The sequence below is a fragment of the Ananas comosus genome, linkage group 14 (assembly GCF_001540865.1).
Source record: "Ananas comosus cultivar F153 linkage group 14, ASM154086v1, whole genome shotgun sequence".
In the NCBI taxonomy this organism is placed as follows: Eukaryota; Viridiplantae; Streptophyta; class Magnoliopsida; order Poales; family Bromeliaceae; genus Ananas; species Ananas comosus.
Genome location: NC_033634.1, coordinates 2,447,748 through 2,467,498, shown reverse-complemented (window position 1 = coordinate 2,467,498; position 19,751 = coordinate 2,447,748). Strand labels below are relative to the sequence as shown.

Genomic DNA, 19,751 nt, shown 5'->3' with positions numbered 1-19,751 from the left:
TCGTGAGTTAGGGCAAATGGGTTTGCCGGGTTCGGGCGACAGGAGGAACAACAGGAACGTGGTTATAGTTATTACTCCCTAACCATTATCAATTTTTTCAAAATTGTTTTTTTTTATTATTAGTTTTTTATAATTTTATTTTTTTTTATAATTAAATTTTGATTATTCTATTTTTTTGTTAATTTTGATAGGATAGACCATATTAATTAACTCCAATAAAGTTCTATCTATACTAGAGACCCTAATCATTATTTAATAGCCTGATTAATTTTGATGTCAATTTTTAAAATTTCTTATAAAAATCAGTAGTACAAGATATTTAGTATATAAATTTTAGAAAGATATTTTGAAATAAATAATAAGTGTTTTGCACAAAATCAAAATAAACATAGTAAAAATGGTAAAGGAGAGATAGATGAAATAGGACTCGATAGAATAGATGCATATTTATTAAAATAAATAATTATTTTAAATTTTTAAAACTAAAATTGATTCAAATAAAATAATAAAAAAAATTAAATAATAAAATTATTTTTTTTTAAAAAAAAATAGTGGTTTCGGATCGCACGGATTTTGATCGGCCTCGATCCAACATCATCAACACGTGCCCAACCCAAGCCCCCTTCCCCCTTCCAATAAATAAATAAATAAATGAATAAAAACCTAATAACCTCTCAAAACCCTAGACAGGAAAGAGGCTAAGAGCAGCCCGCGAGAGAGAGAGAGAGAAAGATTGAGGGGCGCTGCAGGGCGTGGCCCGCTATGTGCGGGCGACCCGCACCCCTCGCGCGCACGCGAGAGAGAAAGTGCAGAAGAAGCGGCAGCAGCACCTGCAGGGCGGAATCCCGTTCGAGAAGTCGAAGGGGCAGCACATCCTGAAGAATCCGATGTTGGTCGACACGATCGTGCAGAAGGCCGGCGTGCAGCCCACCGACGTCGTCCTCGAGATCGGCCCCGGCACCGGCAACCTCACCCGCAAGCTCCTCGACGCCGCCAAGTCCGTCGTCGCCGTCGAGCTCGACCCCCGCATGGTCCTCGAGCTCAACCGCCGCTTCCACGCCACCCCCCACGCCTCCCGCCTCAAGGCTCGTCCTTCCCTTTCTTCTTTTTTTTTTTTCTTTTTTTTTTTTTTTTTTTTTGTTCTTCTTTTTGAGAATTTGTTAGTCGATTCTTATTCACTGATCTTCGTTTGTGCTGTTATTTATCAGAATTTCTGATTTTACTAGGGGCATTAGATTGTATCTTTTGTCTGATTTATTAGTTGACAATATGTTCCGTCAATGCAATTGGATTCTGATGATTCGATTCTATTTGAAAATAGACAGTTCAATAATTGAAATAATGATATTCGAAGTGTTTGAAGCTCCAATTTCACCTCGATTTGTTTGATGTTCAATTCGGTTCTGGTAAACTGGTTGTAATGTACTGATGAGAATACAAATGGCTTAATCACTATGGTTTCGCAATCATTGCGGAATAGATGATGAAGAATTCGACTTCCAACTATAATTTTACTTGTTTGCCTCAGTAGGAAAGTTTGGAGTGCGTTTATTATGGTCATAAAAGGCATAGTTAAGCTGTTTATCATTCATACAAATATTGTTGCTGCTGTTTTTGATATCTTTCAGGAGATTGGAAATTCCGTGTCACAATATTACCCCAGATCTGTGCATTTTCTTATGTTAACTACTCTTTTTCGCAGAATTATCTGTCACAAAAGATATATTTAAGTTTTTCATAGTTTAGTTGGATCCTCAGATAGTCATAATTGATTCATCCTTTACATGATTGCGAATCAAAGTATCAGATAACTCTGCATGTAATTGTTTTTTTTTTGTTTGCCTGTATGATCTTGAGAATTTTGTTTTCTGGAATTTTTCTTTTAATGTATATCTTTTCTACTACTGAGTCTTAATACTGATCATCATTCTGTACACTTGGAATTCCCTGTAGGTCATCCAAGGCGACGTCCTCAAATGCGATCTCCCCTACTTTGACATTTGCGTGGCCAATATCCCGTACCAGATCTCTTCCCCACTTACATTCAAGCTACTATCTCACCGCCCGGTCTTCAGGTGCGCGGTCATTATGTTCCAGCGTGAATTCGCCATGAGGCTGGTCGCCAACCCTGGAGACAATCTCTACTGCCGCCTCTCGGTAAACGTGCAGCTCCTCGCCCGCGTCTCCCATCTTCTCAAGGTGGGCCGCAACAACTTTCGGCCCCCACCTAAGGTCGACTCCTCTGTGGTTCGTATAGAGCCTCGAAGGCCTCTTCCTCCCGTGAACTTCAAAGAGTGGGACGGGCTAGTCCGCCTCTGCTTTAACCGGAAGAACAAGACATTGGGGTCGATCTTTAAGCAGAAGAGCGTTCTCGCTCTGCTCGAGAAGAACTATAAGACTTTGCAATCTTTGCAACTCTCACAGAATCTACACGTGGATGAAGATAAGATGGCTTCGGATGATGTAGCCGTATTGGCTGATATGGTCGAGGACTTGAGCATGGAAATCAATGATGGGAGAGATGAGGAAGACATGGAGATGGAAGAAGGGGATTTGGTCGGAGGTGGTGGTGAGGGGTCGAGCTTCAAGGAAAAGATCATGGGAATTTTGCAGCAGGGGGATTTTGCGGAAAAGAGAGCGTCTAAACTCACGCAAGTGGATTTCTTGTACTTGCTTTCTCTGTTCAACAAGGCCGGGATACATTTCTCGTGAAGGCCTCCTTCGGAAGATTGTTAAAAGACTCGGTGTAGGGAGAATGACTTAAATATGTATTTTTAGATCTTAGGCTGCTTCTGATGTTTTATGCCGAATCCGGCAGAGAAATTTTGACAGTTTTGAGGAAGTTTTCTGTAGTTCTATAAATTGCTGCTTTGCTTCTGAACGTAATCAGTTACTTCCAGCATCTTGCTTCATGTCCTCGGCAATCGATGAAAGGTTTATCCATCAGTTCTATTAACAGACGCATAATAGTGTTGTTGCTTTTCTTGTACAAGTCCTTTATGCACAAACAATTTGTCTCCTATATCATTCATTTTGTAGTTACCAATATTGGTCATCACTCCACACTTGCAATGCTTTTACATGTTTATACTCCATCCATATATGGACAATATGATAAACAGGGTCAAAATAAAACCAGACAGGCGAATTTCACTCCGCAGATTTCATTAGGGTCTAACAATTTTATCTTGGCTTCTATAGGTGGATGTGAAACTAAGTTGTTATGTTGGGTTCAACTAAAAGTTGTGCCGTAAGGGGAAAAAAAGGAAAAATCGCTCGATGTGTAAGATTTTTATGCGAATGAGAGACGATATTAGGGGAGCGAAATTTATTTGATCAGTAAACGCTCTGTACACTACAGTAGTCTCTCTCTCTCTCCCCCCTCCTCCCGGGTAAACAGCGAGATGGTGATCAAGAAGACAACGAAGACCCACCTCTTCGCGTAGCGTTCTCTCTGTCTCTGTCTCTGTCTCTATCTCTATCTGATCAGTTCTCATGTCACGTTTCTCATGCAATATATTTCTCCACAGAATCCCCGACCTCCACCACGACGACGACGACGACGACGACGACCAAGAAGACCACCTGAAGAGGCCCCTCCGCGAAGACCATCCCAAAACCCCCTCCCAACTCCTCTCCTGCTTCTCCCTCCTCACCCTCCCCTCCTGCTCCAAACTCCAACGTACACACCCACACCCCCACTACTCTCCATACGCGTGCAGCCGTGCACTGACTCCAACTCCCCCCGTTTCTTGCTTCTTGCAGCCAACTTCGCCGCGCGCCGCCGCCGCGGGGCCGAGGGGCGCGCCCTGCGCGCGGAGCGCCTCCTCGGCGCGTGGCGCGACCTCGGCGCGTTCGTCGACGCGGAGCTTGCGCGCCTCCGCGCCCGCTTCGTGCCCCCGGCCCCGCTCCGCCCCCGCGACGTCCCGCGCCTCCTCCTCGCCCCGGCGCCGCGGGCCCCGCCGCTCGCCGCCGCGGCCCTCGCCTGGCTTGGCGGCCCGTGGCGCCCCTCCGCCGTCCTCTCCCGCCTCCTCCCCGCCCTCGCCGCGCGCGCCCGCGCCCCCTCCCCGCTCGCCGCGCTCCCCCCGCGCGCCCTCCGCGCGCTCGCCGAGGCCGCGCGCAGCCTCCGCGCCCACGAGGCCGCGCTCGACGCCGAGGTCGCGGAGTACCAGGCCACCTGCATACTCAAGCTAGATTTTGCCGAAGCAGGTGCGAAAACAAACCACCAATAACTCTTAGAACCATACATATACCCTATCAGAAAATTGTGTTTTAATATTTTATAATTATAATATTTAGTAGTAGGAGGACGGCGTAGGGGAACAGAAGTGGTGGTGGAGGCGGCGGCAGAAGAAATGAGGAAGATGGGGAAGATAGTGAGGAAGGCAGGAAAATTGAGGTATCAGGCGGTGGAGGTGGCAGTGAAGGGGGTGCTCGATCCGGCACAGGCGGCAGAATTCTTGGTGGCATTGGCCGGGGTGCAGGAGACCGTGCGGCGGCACGCAGAGCGGTGGAATGCGCGTGTCGGAACGCTGTCCATCACCGACGTCAATTCTTTCAATGCAACTACCGCCGCCGTCGGTGCTGCCGCCCCACATTGATGCAGCCTCAGCCTCAGCATCAGCCTCATTGTAAAATGTATAAAGTTGGAAGTGATTCATTTCGTTTAGTTTGCCTTCCAATGGTTGTTTGTGTTCACCTTGTCATGGTATAAGGAAAATGTGTGGGTTGGATGCATAGGTGCATGGAAGAGACCTGTGATTGGATTGTGTTCCTTAGGTGTTACATTTTGATTTTTTTTTTTTTTTGATTTAGATCTTATTTGGCGCGTTTTTTAAAATATCAACGGCTACGAATGTTTTTTTATTTTTGAAAGAGATAGATAGCATATTATTCGTTTCGTTTATTTTATTTATAAATAAATTTAGCTGAAAATATAAATCAATTAAGATTCGAATCTGAAACCTCGGATACTAACTAGCAAATTTTTTACCATTTACGCTAGCCGCCAGGGCGGTCGGTAACGACAACGAATGTTGATTCGAAATAAAATCGAGTCTAATATAATTTTATATATCTTTAATCATTTTCGTGTAGATAGGTGGGAGCCAAATGGCTAACAAATTATAATTGATCCATTGCAGTTACTTTCATCTCTGGTGAGACAAAATGACTGATGGGGACTTTTGCTAAAAAGTTGTGCATACAACTTGTAGCACTTTGAATTTCTAATTTAACTCTTTATTTTTTTTATTATTTTATTTTATAATTTTTCTTAAGAAAAAAATAATATACTATTTATTTTATTTATTAAAATACTGAATTAAATAATATGGGTGAGGCAATACAGACCCAATTATTTTGTGATTATTGATTTGATATGATAGTATGTACGGCTTGATGGTGAACTCAGAAAAATTTTAAATTTTGCATATCTATAGAATCAGATAACAAAAGTAAAAAATAAGAAGTTCATTTTTTTTTCCTGTCATCATCATCGAGAGGAGTCAATAATCCTAGGGTGCAGTTCAATCTTGCAAAAAAAAAAAAAAACAAGAAAGTGACATTATCTTGTAGACTCCGAGATGGGAGTGCTTTTTGACGGAAATGACCCTATCTACCGTACTCTTTTGTCCCACATCGGAAACATAAGAGACACTCAGGGCATTAATTAACACAACAGGGAGTACCTCAATCGCCGAGCTCAGTAGCGGGAGCTTGTAACCCGAGCGGGGGGCAACAGGGTGGGTTCGGACGTTTGGTGGTGTTGTTGGGTCTGGGCTGCAGTTGTGCGAGGGGCTGGCCCGCCCGGTCCAAGTTGGGCAGTTGTCAATGTGGACTCAGGCGAAGGCTTGGGTCAAGTCGGCCTTAGAGTGGAGGAGACCGCGTGAGGCTGGCTTCACAGAGCAGCGAACACCTCCCGCTTCCAATGGTGGACGGATTACGGGCCGCCGCATTCTGAGTCCAATATGACCCAGCGCCCCATTCAAACGGACACCCACTTTTTTATCTTTTATTTTTTTTATTACAGGCTCCCTAAATGAGGCCCAAAATCAAGTTCGCCGGTTGTACGATATGTGCTCCCCCAGCGCGCCCTCCGCACACTCGCCGAGGTCGCACGCCACCTCCACGCCCACGAGGTCGCGCTCGATGCCAAGGTCGCGGAGTACCAGGCCACCTGCATACTCAAGCTAGATTTCGCCGAAGCAGGTGCGAAAACAAACAACCAATAACTCTTAGAACCATACATATACCCTACGAGAGAACTATATTTTAATATTTTATAATAGTATTTAACAGTAGGAGGACGGCGTAGGGGAATAGAAATGGTGGTGGAGACGGCGGTAGAAGAAATGAGGAAGATGGGGAAGATAGTAAGGAAGGCCGGAAAATTGAGGTATTGGGTGGTGGAGGTGGCAGCAAAGGGGGTGCTCGATCCAGCACAGGCGGCAGAATTCTTGGTGGCGTTGGCCGGGGTGCAGGAGACGGTGCAGCGGCACGCGGCGTGTTGGAACACGCATGTCGGTACGCTGTCCATCACCGTCGTCAATTCTTTCTATGCAACTACCGCCGCCGTCAGTGCTGCCGCCCCACATTGATGCATCCTCAGCCTCAGCGTCAGCCTCATTGTAAGATGTATAAGTTTGAAGTGATTCATTTCGTTTAGTTTCCCTTCCAACAGTCGTTTGTGTTCACCTTTTTTTTCATGGTACAAGGAAAATGTATGGGTCGGATGCATAGGTGCATGGAAGAGACTTGTGATTGGATTGTGTTCTACATTTTGAACTTTTTTTTGATTTAATAGATCTTATTTGGTGCATTTTTTAAAATATCAATGGTTACAGATGTTGAATCGAAATAAAATTGAGTTACCGACCATTCCTAGAGCAAGTGGCAAAAAACTTGGTGTTGGTATCCGAATTTCCAAGTTCGAATCCCAGTTAATTTATATTTTCAGTTAAATTTATTTCTAAATAAAATAAACGAAGCAGATAGCGTGCTACTTATTTCAAAAAAAAAAAAAAATCAATTGAGTCTAATATAATTTTATATGCCTTTAACCATTTTCGTGTATATAGGTGGGAGCCAAATCGCTAACGAATTATAATTGACCCATTGCAGTTATGTTCATCTTTCAGAGGTGAAAGAAAATTACTGACGGGGACTTTTGCTAAAAAATTGTCCATATTTACTTGAAGCACTTTGAATTTCTAATTTAACCTTATATATATTTTTATTATTTTATTTTGTGATTATTAAATTAATATGATAGCATGTACGGCTTGATGATGAACTTAAAAAGGTTTTAAATTTCACATACCTATAGAATCAGATAACAAAAGTAAAATTTAAATATATATATATATTTTTTTCCGTTCTCGAGAGGAGTCAATGATCCTAATGTGCAGTTCAATCTTGTTAAAAAAAAGAAAAAAAAAAAAAAGCATTAGTTTGTAGACTCCGAGATAGGAGTGCTTTTTGACGGAAATGACCCTATCTACCGTACTCTTTTGTCCCACATCGGAAACATAATAGACACTCAGAGCATTAATTAACCCAACAGGGAGAACCTCGATCGCCGAGCTCATTAGCGGGAGCTTGTAACCCGAGCGGGGGCAACAGGGTGGGTTCGGACGTTTGGTGGTGTTGTTGGGTCTGGGCTGCAGCTGTGCGAGGGGCTGGCCCGTCCGGGCTAAGTTGGGTAGTGGGCTATGTGGGCCCAGGCGGAGGCTTGGGTCAAGTGGGCCCTAAAGTGGAGGGTATTGCGTGAGGCTGGCTTCACAGAGCTGCGAACACCTCCCGCTCTCAACGGTGGACGGATTGCGGGCCGCCGCATTCTGAGTCCAATATGGCCCAGGGGCCCACTCAAATGGACACCCACTTTTTTTATTTTTTATTTTATACTCCACTTTTTTTATCTTTTATTTTATACTCATGGGCTATAGATAGGCCCAAATTCTCTTCAACTGCTTTTGTTTTGTGGGAAATAAGCCCAAGTTCGCTTCCACTCTTTTTATGTTTTGTATAAGATATGGGCCGCTTTATACGCCCAGAAAACTGGCAAAATTGGCGATCACGGTTGGGTGGATCATCATTGGGTGGATCATCATATTCGTAGATCACTTGAGTATTGATAAAATTTATCTGTAAATTTTTAGTTAGTCAATATTCTTGTTCTCTTCCACTCTTTACGAGATTTGTACTATATGTGCTTATATGCCCGGGCAAATAGGCAAGTTGGACGATCCGTCGGTGGGTCATCGTATCTGTGGGTCATCTGAGTATTGATAAAATTTATTTATAGATTTTTAGATAGCTAACATTCTTATCCGTATCCGCCGGTAGGCCGGTGGATGTATATACGAGTTACCTGCAACGTAGTCTGTTTTTACATTTTTATACTCGAGCACAATATATAGATATACAAATTTTAAAAGACCATAGTATAATCTATTGTTGAAAATATCACAATAATATATTTGAAATATGACAATATATGGTAGATAATATAAGATCTTAAAACAACGCAAAAAAAAATTAAGATTAGAATTTTAAAGATAGGTAAGACAAAACGAGTATTCACTTATGTTATTAAATATATATATACTGGTATTCACTTGTACTCATGGTTTCCGAAAATATCCATAATTTAATAGATATCCATCCATTTTATTCATTATTTTTTAGATAAAAAATTAGTATCTATATTCGTAAATTTGCGAGTAATGCGTATATACCTACAGATATGAATAAAAATTGTTGGTTCAAGTATTACTACTAAAATTTATCTTATACGGAGGTTACTAGAACTAGAATATTTAGATATTTTCACTCAAAAAGTATTGCCCTCATTTACACTTATTAACAAATAGATGGGATTATTCCGCCTTTATGACTAAGTCCTTAATAAATTCTCTAAATAAAAATTGTGGCATTATCACCACTAGCCTTACTATAATACATCTATACATGTCATATCAAACCAAACACCAATTTAAAAAAGTACCCGTTTTTGGACTTAACATTTTTCTAACAATGACATAATCAAGTTATGCCATAAGCATGTAGTAGTTGGCACCGTAGCGCCCAAGAAAAAAAAAATGTAGTCAAAGACATGGACTAATAACCATCTTATAACGTGAAAATATGATAGGTTATTTTGCATGAATTACCTACTTTTACTTAGTTATTGGATATTAAATCCATTACCATGTTATCATTTCAAATACTCATATACCCCTTAATAAAATCTCTACTGCATAGTCTTCAACATAAAAAAAAAAAGTTATTTAATATGTTAAGTATTATGATATTCTCAATCTCCAAAATATAGAGGATATATCGCTTTGAGTGCAAATTTGGGTAGGCCCTCTTTATTTTGGAAAATTACAATTAAATATTTGATAAATTTTTTTTTAAAAAAGTGTTTTGCTGAAGAATTTATTGTTGGGTATTGGAATGAGGCTAGTCGAGAACTGTAGTGGCTAAAAGTATAAAAATATTAGGTGTACATCTCAAAAGGAGGTGTATGACTTACATTGCTCATAAGAAAATATTTTAAATGTTTCTCTCACTAATAATACATTGCATGTATTATTTTATCCAAGAAATAATTATTACAATCATACTGAAAAACATAGAGAAGTTTATTTCTTTTATAATTTTGCTTTTAACCTTTTCCGGTTCAAGAGTCCCCGTGAAATTGAAATGCTTTTCTATAAAATCATCAAAAATATATCTTAAGTAATTTATTGTAATATACACTACGTAATATTAAGTACACCGACCGTTCTTATCGCAAATGGTAAAAAATTTGATGGTTAATATTCGAGATCCTAATTTTGAATCTTAATTGATTTACATTTCCAGTTAAATTTATTTTGAAATAAAATAAACGAATCGGATAGCATACCATCTATATCTCTAAAAAAAAATTTAAGTACAAACGTTATGTATATATATATATATATATTTTTTTTTTTACAGCATCTAATGCAATTTGTGGTGCCATTAAATTATTAGTGCTGATAGACTGATCGTTATAGTTGGTATCAGAACCGGTTAATCAGCCTAAAGAGTGAGAAATCTATAAATTATTAGTGTTAGTAGTTATATCATTATTAGGTGGTACGAGAGGTTAGTAGTTGGATCATTACAGATAATATAAGAGACGGTTCAACAGCAAGAAGTGTGAGGGCCTTGTAACTTCGTCGTTTATAGGTGGTATGGGGCTTGTGAAACAGTTCGACAGTGGAAAGTGTGAAGTGAGTCTCACAGAGTCTTATTAGATTTTAGTATTTTGGATAAACAGTGTAGGCACGTGATTCCATCCAACCAAATATTGGCTCAAATCCAATCTAACCCAATCGTGCAAGGGAAGTGTGAGGAATGGAATCAAATACCCTCTCTCCCCTTTAACCCCTTTCTCTTTATCCCCCGTATATAAAAGCCCTTCCCTAATGTCTCTCCTCCTACATGTTCCGCCTCTCCGCCCCCATCCCCGCATTCCTCTCCCTCCTCTCTCCTAGGGTTAGGGTTAGGGTTAGGGTTAGGTGTAGGGTTTCGCTACCTCCCCTCTCCGCCCCCGCATCCTCTTCTCCCCACCGCCCCCCACCACCACCACCTTCGGCGGCGGCGGCGGCGGCGGCGGCGGCGATGGAGTGGCCGGCGAACCGCGTGAGGGAGACCTTCTTCTCCTTCTTCGAGGGGAAGGGGCACGTGAACTGGGCGTCGAGCCCCGTGGTGCCCGTCGACGATCCCACTCTCCTCTTCGCCAACGCCGGGATGAACCAGTTCAAGCCCATCTTCCTCGGCTCCGTGAACCCCGCGACGCCGCTCGGGCGCCTCGCGCGCGCGTGCAACACCCAGAAGTGCATCCGCGCCGGGGGGAAGCACAACGACCTCGACGACGTCGGGAAGGACACCTATCACCACACCTTCTTCGAGATGCTCGGGAACTGGTCCTTTGGCGACTACTTCAAGAGAGAGGCCATCTCCTGGGCGTGGGAGCTTCTCACACAGGTTTCGCAATCGCATCCCAATCCTACTGTTCTTAGTTATCCTGATTCGGTTACTTTTTTTCTTTGATAAAATTCTCATCTTTTCGTCATTGAATTTTGTTAGCACTCCTTTTCTGTTTTTGCTTATCATCTGATGTTTAAGATCTTGTTTGTGGATAGCTAATTGTAGATTTTAGAAGATTCTAAAATAGCTAATTTTGCATTTGGCTTTCACACCCCGACCTATTTGGTTGAGATCTTCAAATCCAACTAAATTTCAGTCTTAAGTGTTTTCTATGCTTAATATGTTTTGATTTGTCGAAATCTCTGATTTTCCTTTTTTTTCTTTTTCTTCTTTTCTTCTGCTTGTGCAGCAAGCATTCATACATCAAAACTTTTCAATAGATTTCCGTAGCCATTTGTCAATTCGAATTCTAACTTTTTCTAATGCCATTGAGAGAATTGTTTTCATTATGTGCCCCTATTATTGTTCATTTCCTCAAAGAATCATTAACCTCTGTTTCCTCTGTCTTACAAATTTGTGCTTCCATGTATATTTGTCTGGAACTACTTCACTTTCCTGCTTCACTGTTTCTCAGTAAGAAGGAATTTAGCAGTTGAATCAAGGTGGCGCAAGAAGAAGAATCCTACCGATTAATCCAAATCCGTGTATTTAAATGTCTTTATAGTAGATTGCAAATACTGTATATGTGATTTTATCATCATATTGGTGAATTCAAGTTGGTGGTCTATATTTTTCTGTATAATTGGATATAGTTAGTTACTAACATTTCATGGATTTACAGGTTTATAACTTGCCTCCCGACAGAATCTATGCCACCTACTTTGGTGGCGACGAAAAGGCTGGCCTTGCACCGGATACTGAAGCTAGAGACATATGGTTGAACTTTTTGCCAGCCAAACGAGTATTGCCTTTTGGCTGCAAGGTATGATTATATGTATCTTCTTTTAAGATTAAATTTGTAAGTTTAAGGTGCTAATTTCTTTCTACCGCATGCACCGTGTGAAATTTGAAATCTTGTTACATATTGGTTTTCCATTTATTTCTGGCATGTACATGGTCTGCAAAAGGATATCTGTACTCATCCTTTTGTATTTCAAACTTTCATCAGGACAACTTTTGGGAGATGGGTGATACTGGCCCCTGTGGTCCTTGTACTGAGATTCATTTTGATCGCATTGGTAATCGCGATGCTGCTTCATTGGTAAACAATGATGACCCAACATGCATTGAGATTTGGAACCTTGTGTTTATTCAGGTGTGTAATTGAATGATTTGAAGTTCTTAACTTTGGCTTGTAACATGATTTTATTTATTTCGTACTTACAATTCAATTTTACTTTCGATGCTTATGCAGTTCAATCGCGAGAGCGATGGCAGTCTGAGACCTTTGCCTGCAAAACATGTTGACACAGGAATGGGTTTTGAACGGTTGACTTCCATCCTTCAAAACAAGATGAGCAATTATGATACTGATGTATTTTTGCCCATATTTGATGCCATCCAACAAGTATGTTCCGAACACAAGTGCTATTTGTTGATTTCTTGTTCTTGTAGCTAGAAACTCTTGTTGACACATAGGCATGCATCTTATGTGACTGTGTAAGTTTGCCGTTTAAATAAATTTGTATGTGTTCTAATATATGTGATTATGCTTATATATGATGTGTTTTGTAATATCCGTTCTCTTCTATTTGAGTACAGGCAACAGGGGCTCGACCATACTCTGGGAGAGTTGGAGCAGATGACGTCGACAAAAAGGATATGGCTTATAGAGTGGTTGCAGATCATATTAGGACTCTTTCTTTTGCTATTGCTGATGGTTCTCGTCCTGGTAACTATTAGGAGGCAACTGTAGTGCAATGTCCTTTCACCATTATTATTTTTCCTGAGTGCTTCAGAATAATCTTTTGGTTACACAAAGAAAAATATAGCTACTCGTTTTATATTTGATCGGGAAGGGAAAACGTACAGTAGATGGGTTTCGGAACTAACTGAATAAATATAAAAATCATGAGAAATTTATATGCAGAAGCTTATGGTCAATTTGTCACGAGCTGGCTTTTATTATTTAAGTGATCTGAGGAGACATCTCCAACCCGGATAAAAATATCTAGATGGTATATGGTTGGATTTTCATGAATGTACTTATTATTCAATGACTAACTATCACTAATATGGATTGTCCAGGTAATGAGGGGCGAGAATATGTTCTAAGGAGGATTCTTCGACGTGCTGTTCGTTATGGTAGGGAAGTTTTAAATGCACAAGAAGGATTCTTCAGCAGGTAAGAACTTCTCAATATTTTTAGATTTATCACTTTTGTAATATCATTGTTTTTAACCATTTACCAGCACTCAGTATTATCTTCTTTTTTTTTCCCTGTTCCTGCAAAATGATGTCATATTTTTTTATTTATGTCATGTATTTAATCTTCTCAAATATGGTTGATTACTTTCAAATGTCATTTAGAGATGTTCGAGCAAGCCTGATTGCCAATTAAGTGTGCTGGATATCTTGTCTTTCTTTGATGGGTACATGTTTGGTGGGTAGAAAAGATGCAGTTTGAATTTGTTGGGCGAATAGACTATAAATATATTGGTGAAGAAGCTTTTCCTTTTTATCAATGCCTAACTAATCTTTTTGTATGGTGAAATGTGCTATATAGGAGGAAGATCTTGGTGATATAGGGTTTTTTACTCTATCCAACTGAATTATATAGAAGAAACTATTGGGTGAAGTAGAGGGCTTTTACTATTCAGGAGTTACTTCATCTGATTCTTAGGTCCTTACCTTATCAGGACTTTAGAGCCTATGATTTTAGGTTTCGAGGACAAATATGCATCCAAAACAATAATGCTTGGTTTTGTTGGATGAACAATACATGGAAAATTAAACTGAAAATGATTATGTGCAGGGATTGCGTTGTAACTTGTAAGATTTCTGATTTGTCAGACTTAGGTTGGAAATAGAAAATTGTTTTAATTTCATTATGTTGCACATTTTATGTCATTGTTTATCTTTGCCAATAGAATGAGTATCTGATTACTGTTGTTGTTGATCAATAGCCTTGTAGAAGTTGTTGTCAAAGTGATGGGAGATGTATTTCTCGAGCTTAAGCAGCATGAATTGAAGATTAAAGATATTATTGCAGAGGAAGAAGCCAGTTTTGGAAGGACACTAGTGAAGGTAATATTGAGAACTTGAGCACACCTTTTCAGCTTAGAAGCTTGTGAGTCGGAATGGCTTTTGGATACCTTTCAAATGTCATTTTGTGCAAACAGGCTTTATATAAATATTAGAATTAGTTTAGCTCATTATAGATGTATTTAGACACGTACGCGCTGAAGTGTTTTTGATTTTTGTAATGGTGTTAGAGACATTTGACTATTATAAATATTCATTCTTTAGATGAACACTTTTTTTTGTAAATACTTTTGGTAATGAATTTTATTCAAAATGCGAGTTACTTTATCCATCGCAAAACAGTCAGGAGGAGTGGGATTAGTTGCTTAACTTCTAACATATACAACATTTTGATTTCTAAAATAATAGTGTAATAATGTTACAGGGTGATAAAGTATGGCAACAAATTTGTCATGATGGACTAGCTCAATGGGTTGCAGAGTTTTTAGGAAATTAATGAAGAATGCTTATGATGTGAATTTATTAGTGAAGGACATCATGGCATATATAGTTACTGTGCTAACACCTACCTAGAGATGGAAGTTTGACAAAGTTTTATTTTTTCTGTGTGTTTTCGTAGTTCTTATCTTCGGTTGTCATGCTGCTTTCTGCTTTGGTCTAATATCTTACCCACATCCATCTATTTGTCAGGGAATTGACAGATTTAAAAAGGCTGTCAAAGATGTTCAGGGGAAAAAGCTTAGTGGGCAGGTAATTCTTCTACGTCTACATTTTAGTAGTGTATTGCTTCTTATCATCTTTTGCAAGTAACTGCATATCTGTGCTGTTGAGTATGCCAGTACAACTGCCTGATAACATTCTTGTGATGTTATGATTTGGGAGTCCTAGCTCCGAATTGCATAATTACTTTTTTATTGTGAAACACCTATGAGAAACGGAGATGGATCGTCAGGTTTAAACGCATTAATGACTGAGGATTGATTTGTTTATACATTGGTGTCTTATATTTGTCAAGATGATGCAGGTTTTCTTTGTTTTGGTTTTGTGGTTGTGATTTCTTTCTCCCACCTCTTCTTAGTATGTAATCTCTAGTTTGTCCTTAATTTATGAATTAATTGGTTTTTATTTGACATGAATTTCAATTCTTCTTGTCAGAATTAAGTTAAGCACACATTGTTTTCTTACGATGTTATTCATTTTTTGAATGTTGTCGAAGTCTTTGTGTATTATATTGGATTAACAGCTAAGCTCTACCTGAGTTTATAGTAGCATTTTCTAGTAAAATTCTCTAATAGTGATGCTTTTATTACTGCAGGATGCATTTGTTCTGTGGGACACCTATGGTTTTCCGATGGATTTAACTCAGGTTTGTGCTTGACTAAACTTGGCACCTACTTATTATATGTCATGTAGTCATTCTGTCTTTGCTTCTTATGATGTAACATTTTATTTCTTTTTCCATCCTTTTTCTCACTCAGCTCATGGCAGAAGAAATAGGGCTGACTGTTGATGTTGAAGGTTTTAATGCTGCCATGGAAGAAGCCAGACAAAAGGCTAGAAGTGCTCGGAATAAGGTCATTTTCGTTCTGTTCTAGTGCTGTTTGAATTTCGAATTTTATTTTATTCTCTGAATTTTAAATTTCTTTCTGCATTGATCATTTATAAGCATTCAGGTAGGTGGTTATACATTTGTTGTTTCTTCTGATCATCTGCTTGTGTTAATGATTGAAGGCAACCGGGGACTCTATTGTCATGGATGCGGATGCTACATCGGAATTGCGTAAGAGGGGTCTGGCAGCAACAGACGATAGTGCGAAGTTTGTATGGCACAAGGTTAGAGCCTTTGACATTTTATACATATTTTTTGTTTTGTTAGTTAGGTTAATCCCTTATTCCCTTTGATTACCTGTTTAAAGAATGCATTTAGAAAGTACAAATTGTTACTTGTTGGAATCTTACAATTGACAATCAGGATCGTACAATCTAGAAAAGCGATAAATGATGCATATCTAGTCTCAGATTAAATAAATCAATAAACTTATGCATGTTGAAACTTTCACCTTCTGATTTTGTCTTCATCTTTTTTGAGGCGCTATACTCTTCGATCTAGAGGGAATACTTCTTCATACTTGAAGCCTAGTTAATAAACCTAAGGAACTGTATAAATCCTTTTTTTCTGGGCACATTCTGTTGGTTCTAGAGCGAACTGATAAGACACAAAAGACACATACCACCCCTGTAGTGTGTATGGCTTCTTCCCTTTGTGGGCTAGGGTTCGGGGTCTCTACCAGTTAATTGCAAAATTAATATTCTTTGTATTCTCAAGTCAGTTTTCCACTGGGTATTTAATGACTGTTATTTTTTCCCCCTCAGATTTCATAAACACTGGCATCTTTTCAGTTTGTAACGAAGTAAATGCTGATTGGTCTGAAATTTTCTGTTCTTTCTAGGGCCATGAAAGTGTTGTCAAAGCTATATACACTGGCTCAGACTTTATAGATACTACCTCCCCTGAAGCGGATATTGGTCTTGTTCTCGAAAGTACAAGTTTCTATGCTGAACAAGGTGGCCAGGTTGGTTTGCTTTATACATGAATACACAATATATGATGCACAGGCATTTGCGATTTGCTTATTTTAACTAATTGTTGGACTGTTGATGCCATTATCTCAGTACCACAGGGTGATTTCCAATTTACGACAATAGGATAGTTTTTTATGATGAACTTTTTAGCATTATCCTGACTTGTTGTTGAAGTCTTTAAGATTCGAAATTCTCACTAACAATTTAATTTTCCTTGGCATCATTATTGGTTTCATGACTGGCCTTCCGGAACCATTTGTATATTTGACACCTCACACCCTATTTTTTGAGTGCAGATATATGATACTGGGTCTATTGAAGGATCCTTTGGATCATTCCAAGTGAGTGATGTTCAGCTATATGGAGGTTTTGTTCTTCACATTGGTTCACTATCTGCGGGCTCCAAGGCATTGTCAGTTGGTGATAAAGTAATCTGCAAGGTGAAAAATATTCCAAAACATACAGTGCTTCATGATCTATCCTATTCTTTATGATAATATTTATATTAATTCATTAGATGCCTTCCACATAACATTACTAGGTTGACTATGAGCGGCGTACCTTAATAGCTCCAAACCATACGTGTACTCATATGCTCAATTTTGCTCTCAGGGTATGGACTTGCTTTTGTTTTCTGCTGTATTTTTTTTTTTTACTTTTTTGCCACTCCATATTATTTATTTTTATTTGTGACATACATGCAGGAAGTACTTGGTGATCATGTTGATCAAAAGGGTTCAATTGTTCTTCCTGAGAAGTTGCGATTTGATTTCTCTCATGGTAATACATGCTTTTCAATTAGTTTGTTCTTAAGGTCATTTCAAAATTCTCATATAATTTAGTCATTAAAATAATCACAGGCAAACCTGTTCACCCTGAGGACTTGAGGAAAATTGAGTTGATTGTGAATCAGCAAATCAAAGATGCGTTAGATGTGTATGCGAGTGAAGCAAACCTAGCTGATGCGAGGCGTATAACTGGATTGAGAGCAGTATTTGGAGAAGTAAGCCTCTACTTTCATGCATTATGCCTAACATATTTTAGATGAAGCAGGAAAATTTGAGTTATTTTGGTTTGTTACTTGATCTAATTCCTTTTATGACTATATTCTTTTGTGTAGATCTATCCTGATCCGGTTAGAGTTGTTTCAATCGGTCGTAAAGTCGAAGACCTCCTAAATGATCCTGATAACAAAGAATGGTTATCCATATCAACTGAACTATGTGGAGGTAATTTCATAAAGATTCCTATTAATTCGTAATTTTCTCTTGTTTTTCCTTTTCTTAATGGGTTACTTTTATTGCAAAAGGTACCCATATATCAAACACTCGAGAAGCTAAAGCATTTGCCCTCCTATCTGAGGAGGGAATTGCTAAGGGTGTTCGAAGGATAACGGCTGTTACAACTGAGTGTGCATTCAAGGCTATGGAGTTGGCAGCCTCTCTTGACTCTGAAATTCGTGATGCAACGAAGTCAGAAGGCAGCTTATTGGAGAAGGTACTGTTTGAATCATGACTTGAGGATGTAGTTTAGACTCTCTATAAGCATTTTGTTGTTAATTAGCTCCCAATGCTCAGGATCTAATATTTCCTTGTTTCAGAAAGTTGCTTCTTTCAAAAGTAGGTTAGATGCAGCAGCTATTCCAGCAGCCACAAAAGCTGACCTCAGAGCCAAAATTTCCCAACTCGAGGTATATTAAGTTTTTTTTTCATTTGAATTATCAGTTCTCTCTCTCCCTGCAAACACACTAGCATGAGTTCTTTCCTAACCTTACGTGTGCCTTTTTTCTTTCCATGGTACTCACAATAAATCTTATGCTATTGTCATGTTTGTTCTTACGCCAGGATCAACTGAGGAAAGCTAAAAAGAAGATAGGTGAAGAGAATATACAAAAAGCTGTTAAGGCAGCAACAGAGGTGGCAGAAGCTGCTGCTTCTGAAGGCAAAGCTTTTTGCGTCAGCCGAGCAGAAGTGGGTCTTGATACAACTGCTGTTAGAGAAGCAGTTATCAAAGTTATGGATCAGAAGGTCATTTACCTCTCTATCTTTTTCTATCCTCGTGTTCCTCTGGGTTGCATGAAATGCATCAAATTTTTGTACTCAACACTCTTTATTTTTATCTCAGGAGAAACACCACCCACCCAAGTTTTACACTTTCAGCAACTAGACCGAATAATAGATCTTTTTGTTGCAGAAAGAAAAATATTACAAAGTGCACATGTAAAACTCATGTGAATCAATTCTTTTGCATGATTTTTATCAACTATACAGTTCCTATATATTTTTGACTTATTCAAATACGACACAGGGGCTAGCTATAATGGTATTCAGCACAGATGAGGCATCGAACAAGGCTGTGGTTTACGCTGGGGTACCCTCCAATAGATCAAAGGATGGGTTTGCGGTGTTAGAATGGCTAACCGCAGCAATGGAGCCTCTCAAGGGAAAAGGTGGTGGTGGGAAGAATGGTGTTGCCCAGGGCCAAGTAAGTCGTTTGATCTTTTCTAAATATTAAACAATGGAAGAAAGGTACTAAGATATCATTGTATGTATGGTCACGTAAACCCTAAAATGATTTATTCTGATGGAATTGCAGGGTAGTGATGCATCTCGAGTCGAAGAGGCGATAGATATTGCCACAAAGTTTGCTGCAATGAAGCTGAGGTGATATTTATTTGCATCAAGGTTTAGTAGTGAAGCTTGTGAATCATCTGGTTTCCATCGATTAAAACCAGGTGACTAACGCTTGATTTTGATCAGAAAAAAAAATGCAAATTTAATTCATAGCATTTGATGAAACAAAAATCCTATGTCTTCAACTCCTCGATGTAAACCATATTGACTGGATACACATATTACTGTCGTTGTGTGTTTGAGTAAAAAAAAAAGAGTTGACATATATATATATATAAGAATAAAATGAGAGAATAATTAGGATAGGATTTCTAGTTCATTTGAAATCAAAAAATATATATATAAATAAAAAGGGAAAAGAAAAAA

General features: G+C 39.2%; 4 protein-coding genes across 4 annotated transcripts; all 4 read left to right on the top strand.

The window, feature by feature from the left end:
• Positions 17 to 2,989, top strand: LOC109720021 (ribosomal RNA small subunit methyltransferase). The gene is made up of 3 exons (XM_020246880.1): positions 17 to 61; positions 750 to 1,085; positions 1,954 to 2,989. Exons 1-3 carry the CDS (start codon positions 17 to 19, stop codon positions 2,710 to 2,712), a joined length of 1,140 nt encoding a protein of 379 aa, XP_020102469.1. The 3' UTR covers positions 2,713 to 2,989.
• Positions 3,405 to 4,816, top strand: LOC109720020. The gene is made up of 4 exons (XM_020246879.1): positions 3,405 to 3,442; positions 3,531 to 3,682; positions 3,766 to 4,209; positions 4,327 to 4,816. Exons 1-4 carry the CDS (start codon positions 3,405 to 3,407, stop codon positions 4,599 to 4,601), a joined length of 909 nt encoding a protein of 302 aa, XP_020102468.1. The 3' UTR covers positions 4,602 to 4,816.
• On the top strand, positions 5,586 to 6,677 carry LOC109720019. Its single transcript, XM_020246878.1, has 3 exons — positions 5,586 to 5,622; positions 6,046 to 6,210; positions 6,301 to 6,677. Exons 1-3 carry the CDS (start codon positions 5,586 to 5,588, stop codon positions 6,597 to 6,599), a joined length of 501 nt encoding a protein of 166 aa, XP_020102467.1. The 3' UTR covers positions 6,600 to 6,677.
• On the top strand, positions 10,462 to 19,620 carry LOC109720396 (alanine--tRNA ligase). The gene is made up of 22 exons (XM_020247473.1): positions 10,462 to 11,022; positions 11,807 to 11,947; positions 12,134 to 12,280; positions 12,380 to 12,532; positions 12,727 to 12,856; positions 13,213 to 13,309; positions 14,091 to 14,211; positions 14,860 to 14,919; positions 15,485 to 15,535; positions 15,648 to 15,743; positions 15,901 to 16,002; positions 16,620 to 16,742; positions 17,049 to 17,192; positions 17,294 to 17,365; positions 17,457 to 17,532; positions 17,613 to 17,755; positions 17,873 to 17,981; positions 18,062 to 18,249; positions 18,353 to 18,442; positions 18,597 to 18,779; positions 19,060 to 19,236; positions 19,348 to 19,620. The coding sequence occupies exons 1-22, from the start codon at positions 10,477 to 10,479 to the stop codon at positions 19,417 to 19,419; spliced, it is 3,021 nt and encodes a 1,006-aa protein (XP_020103062.1). The 5' UTR covers positions 10,462 to 10,476; the 3' UTR covers positions 19,420 to 19,620.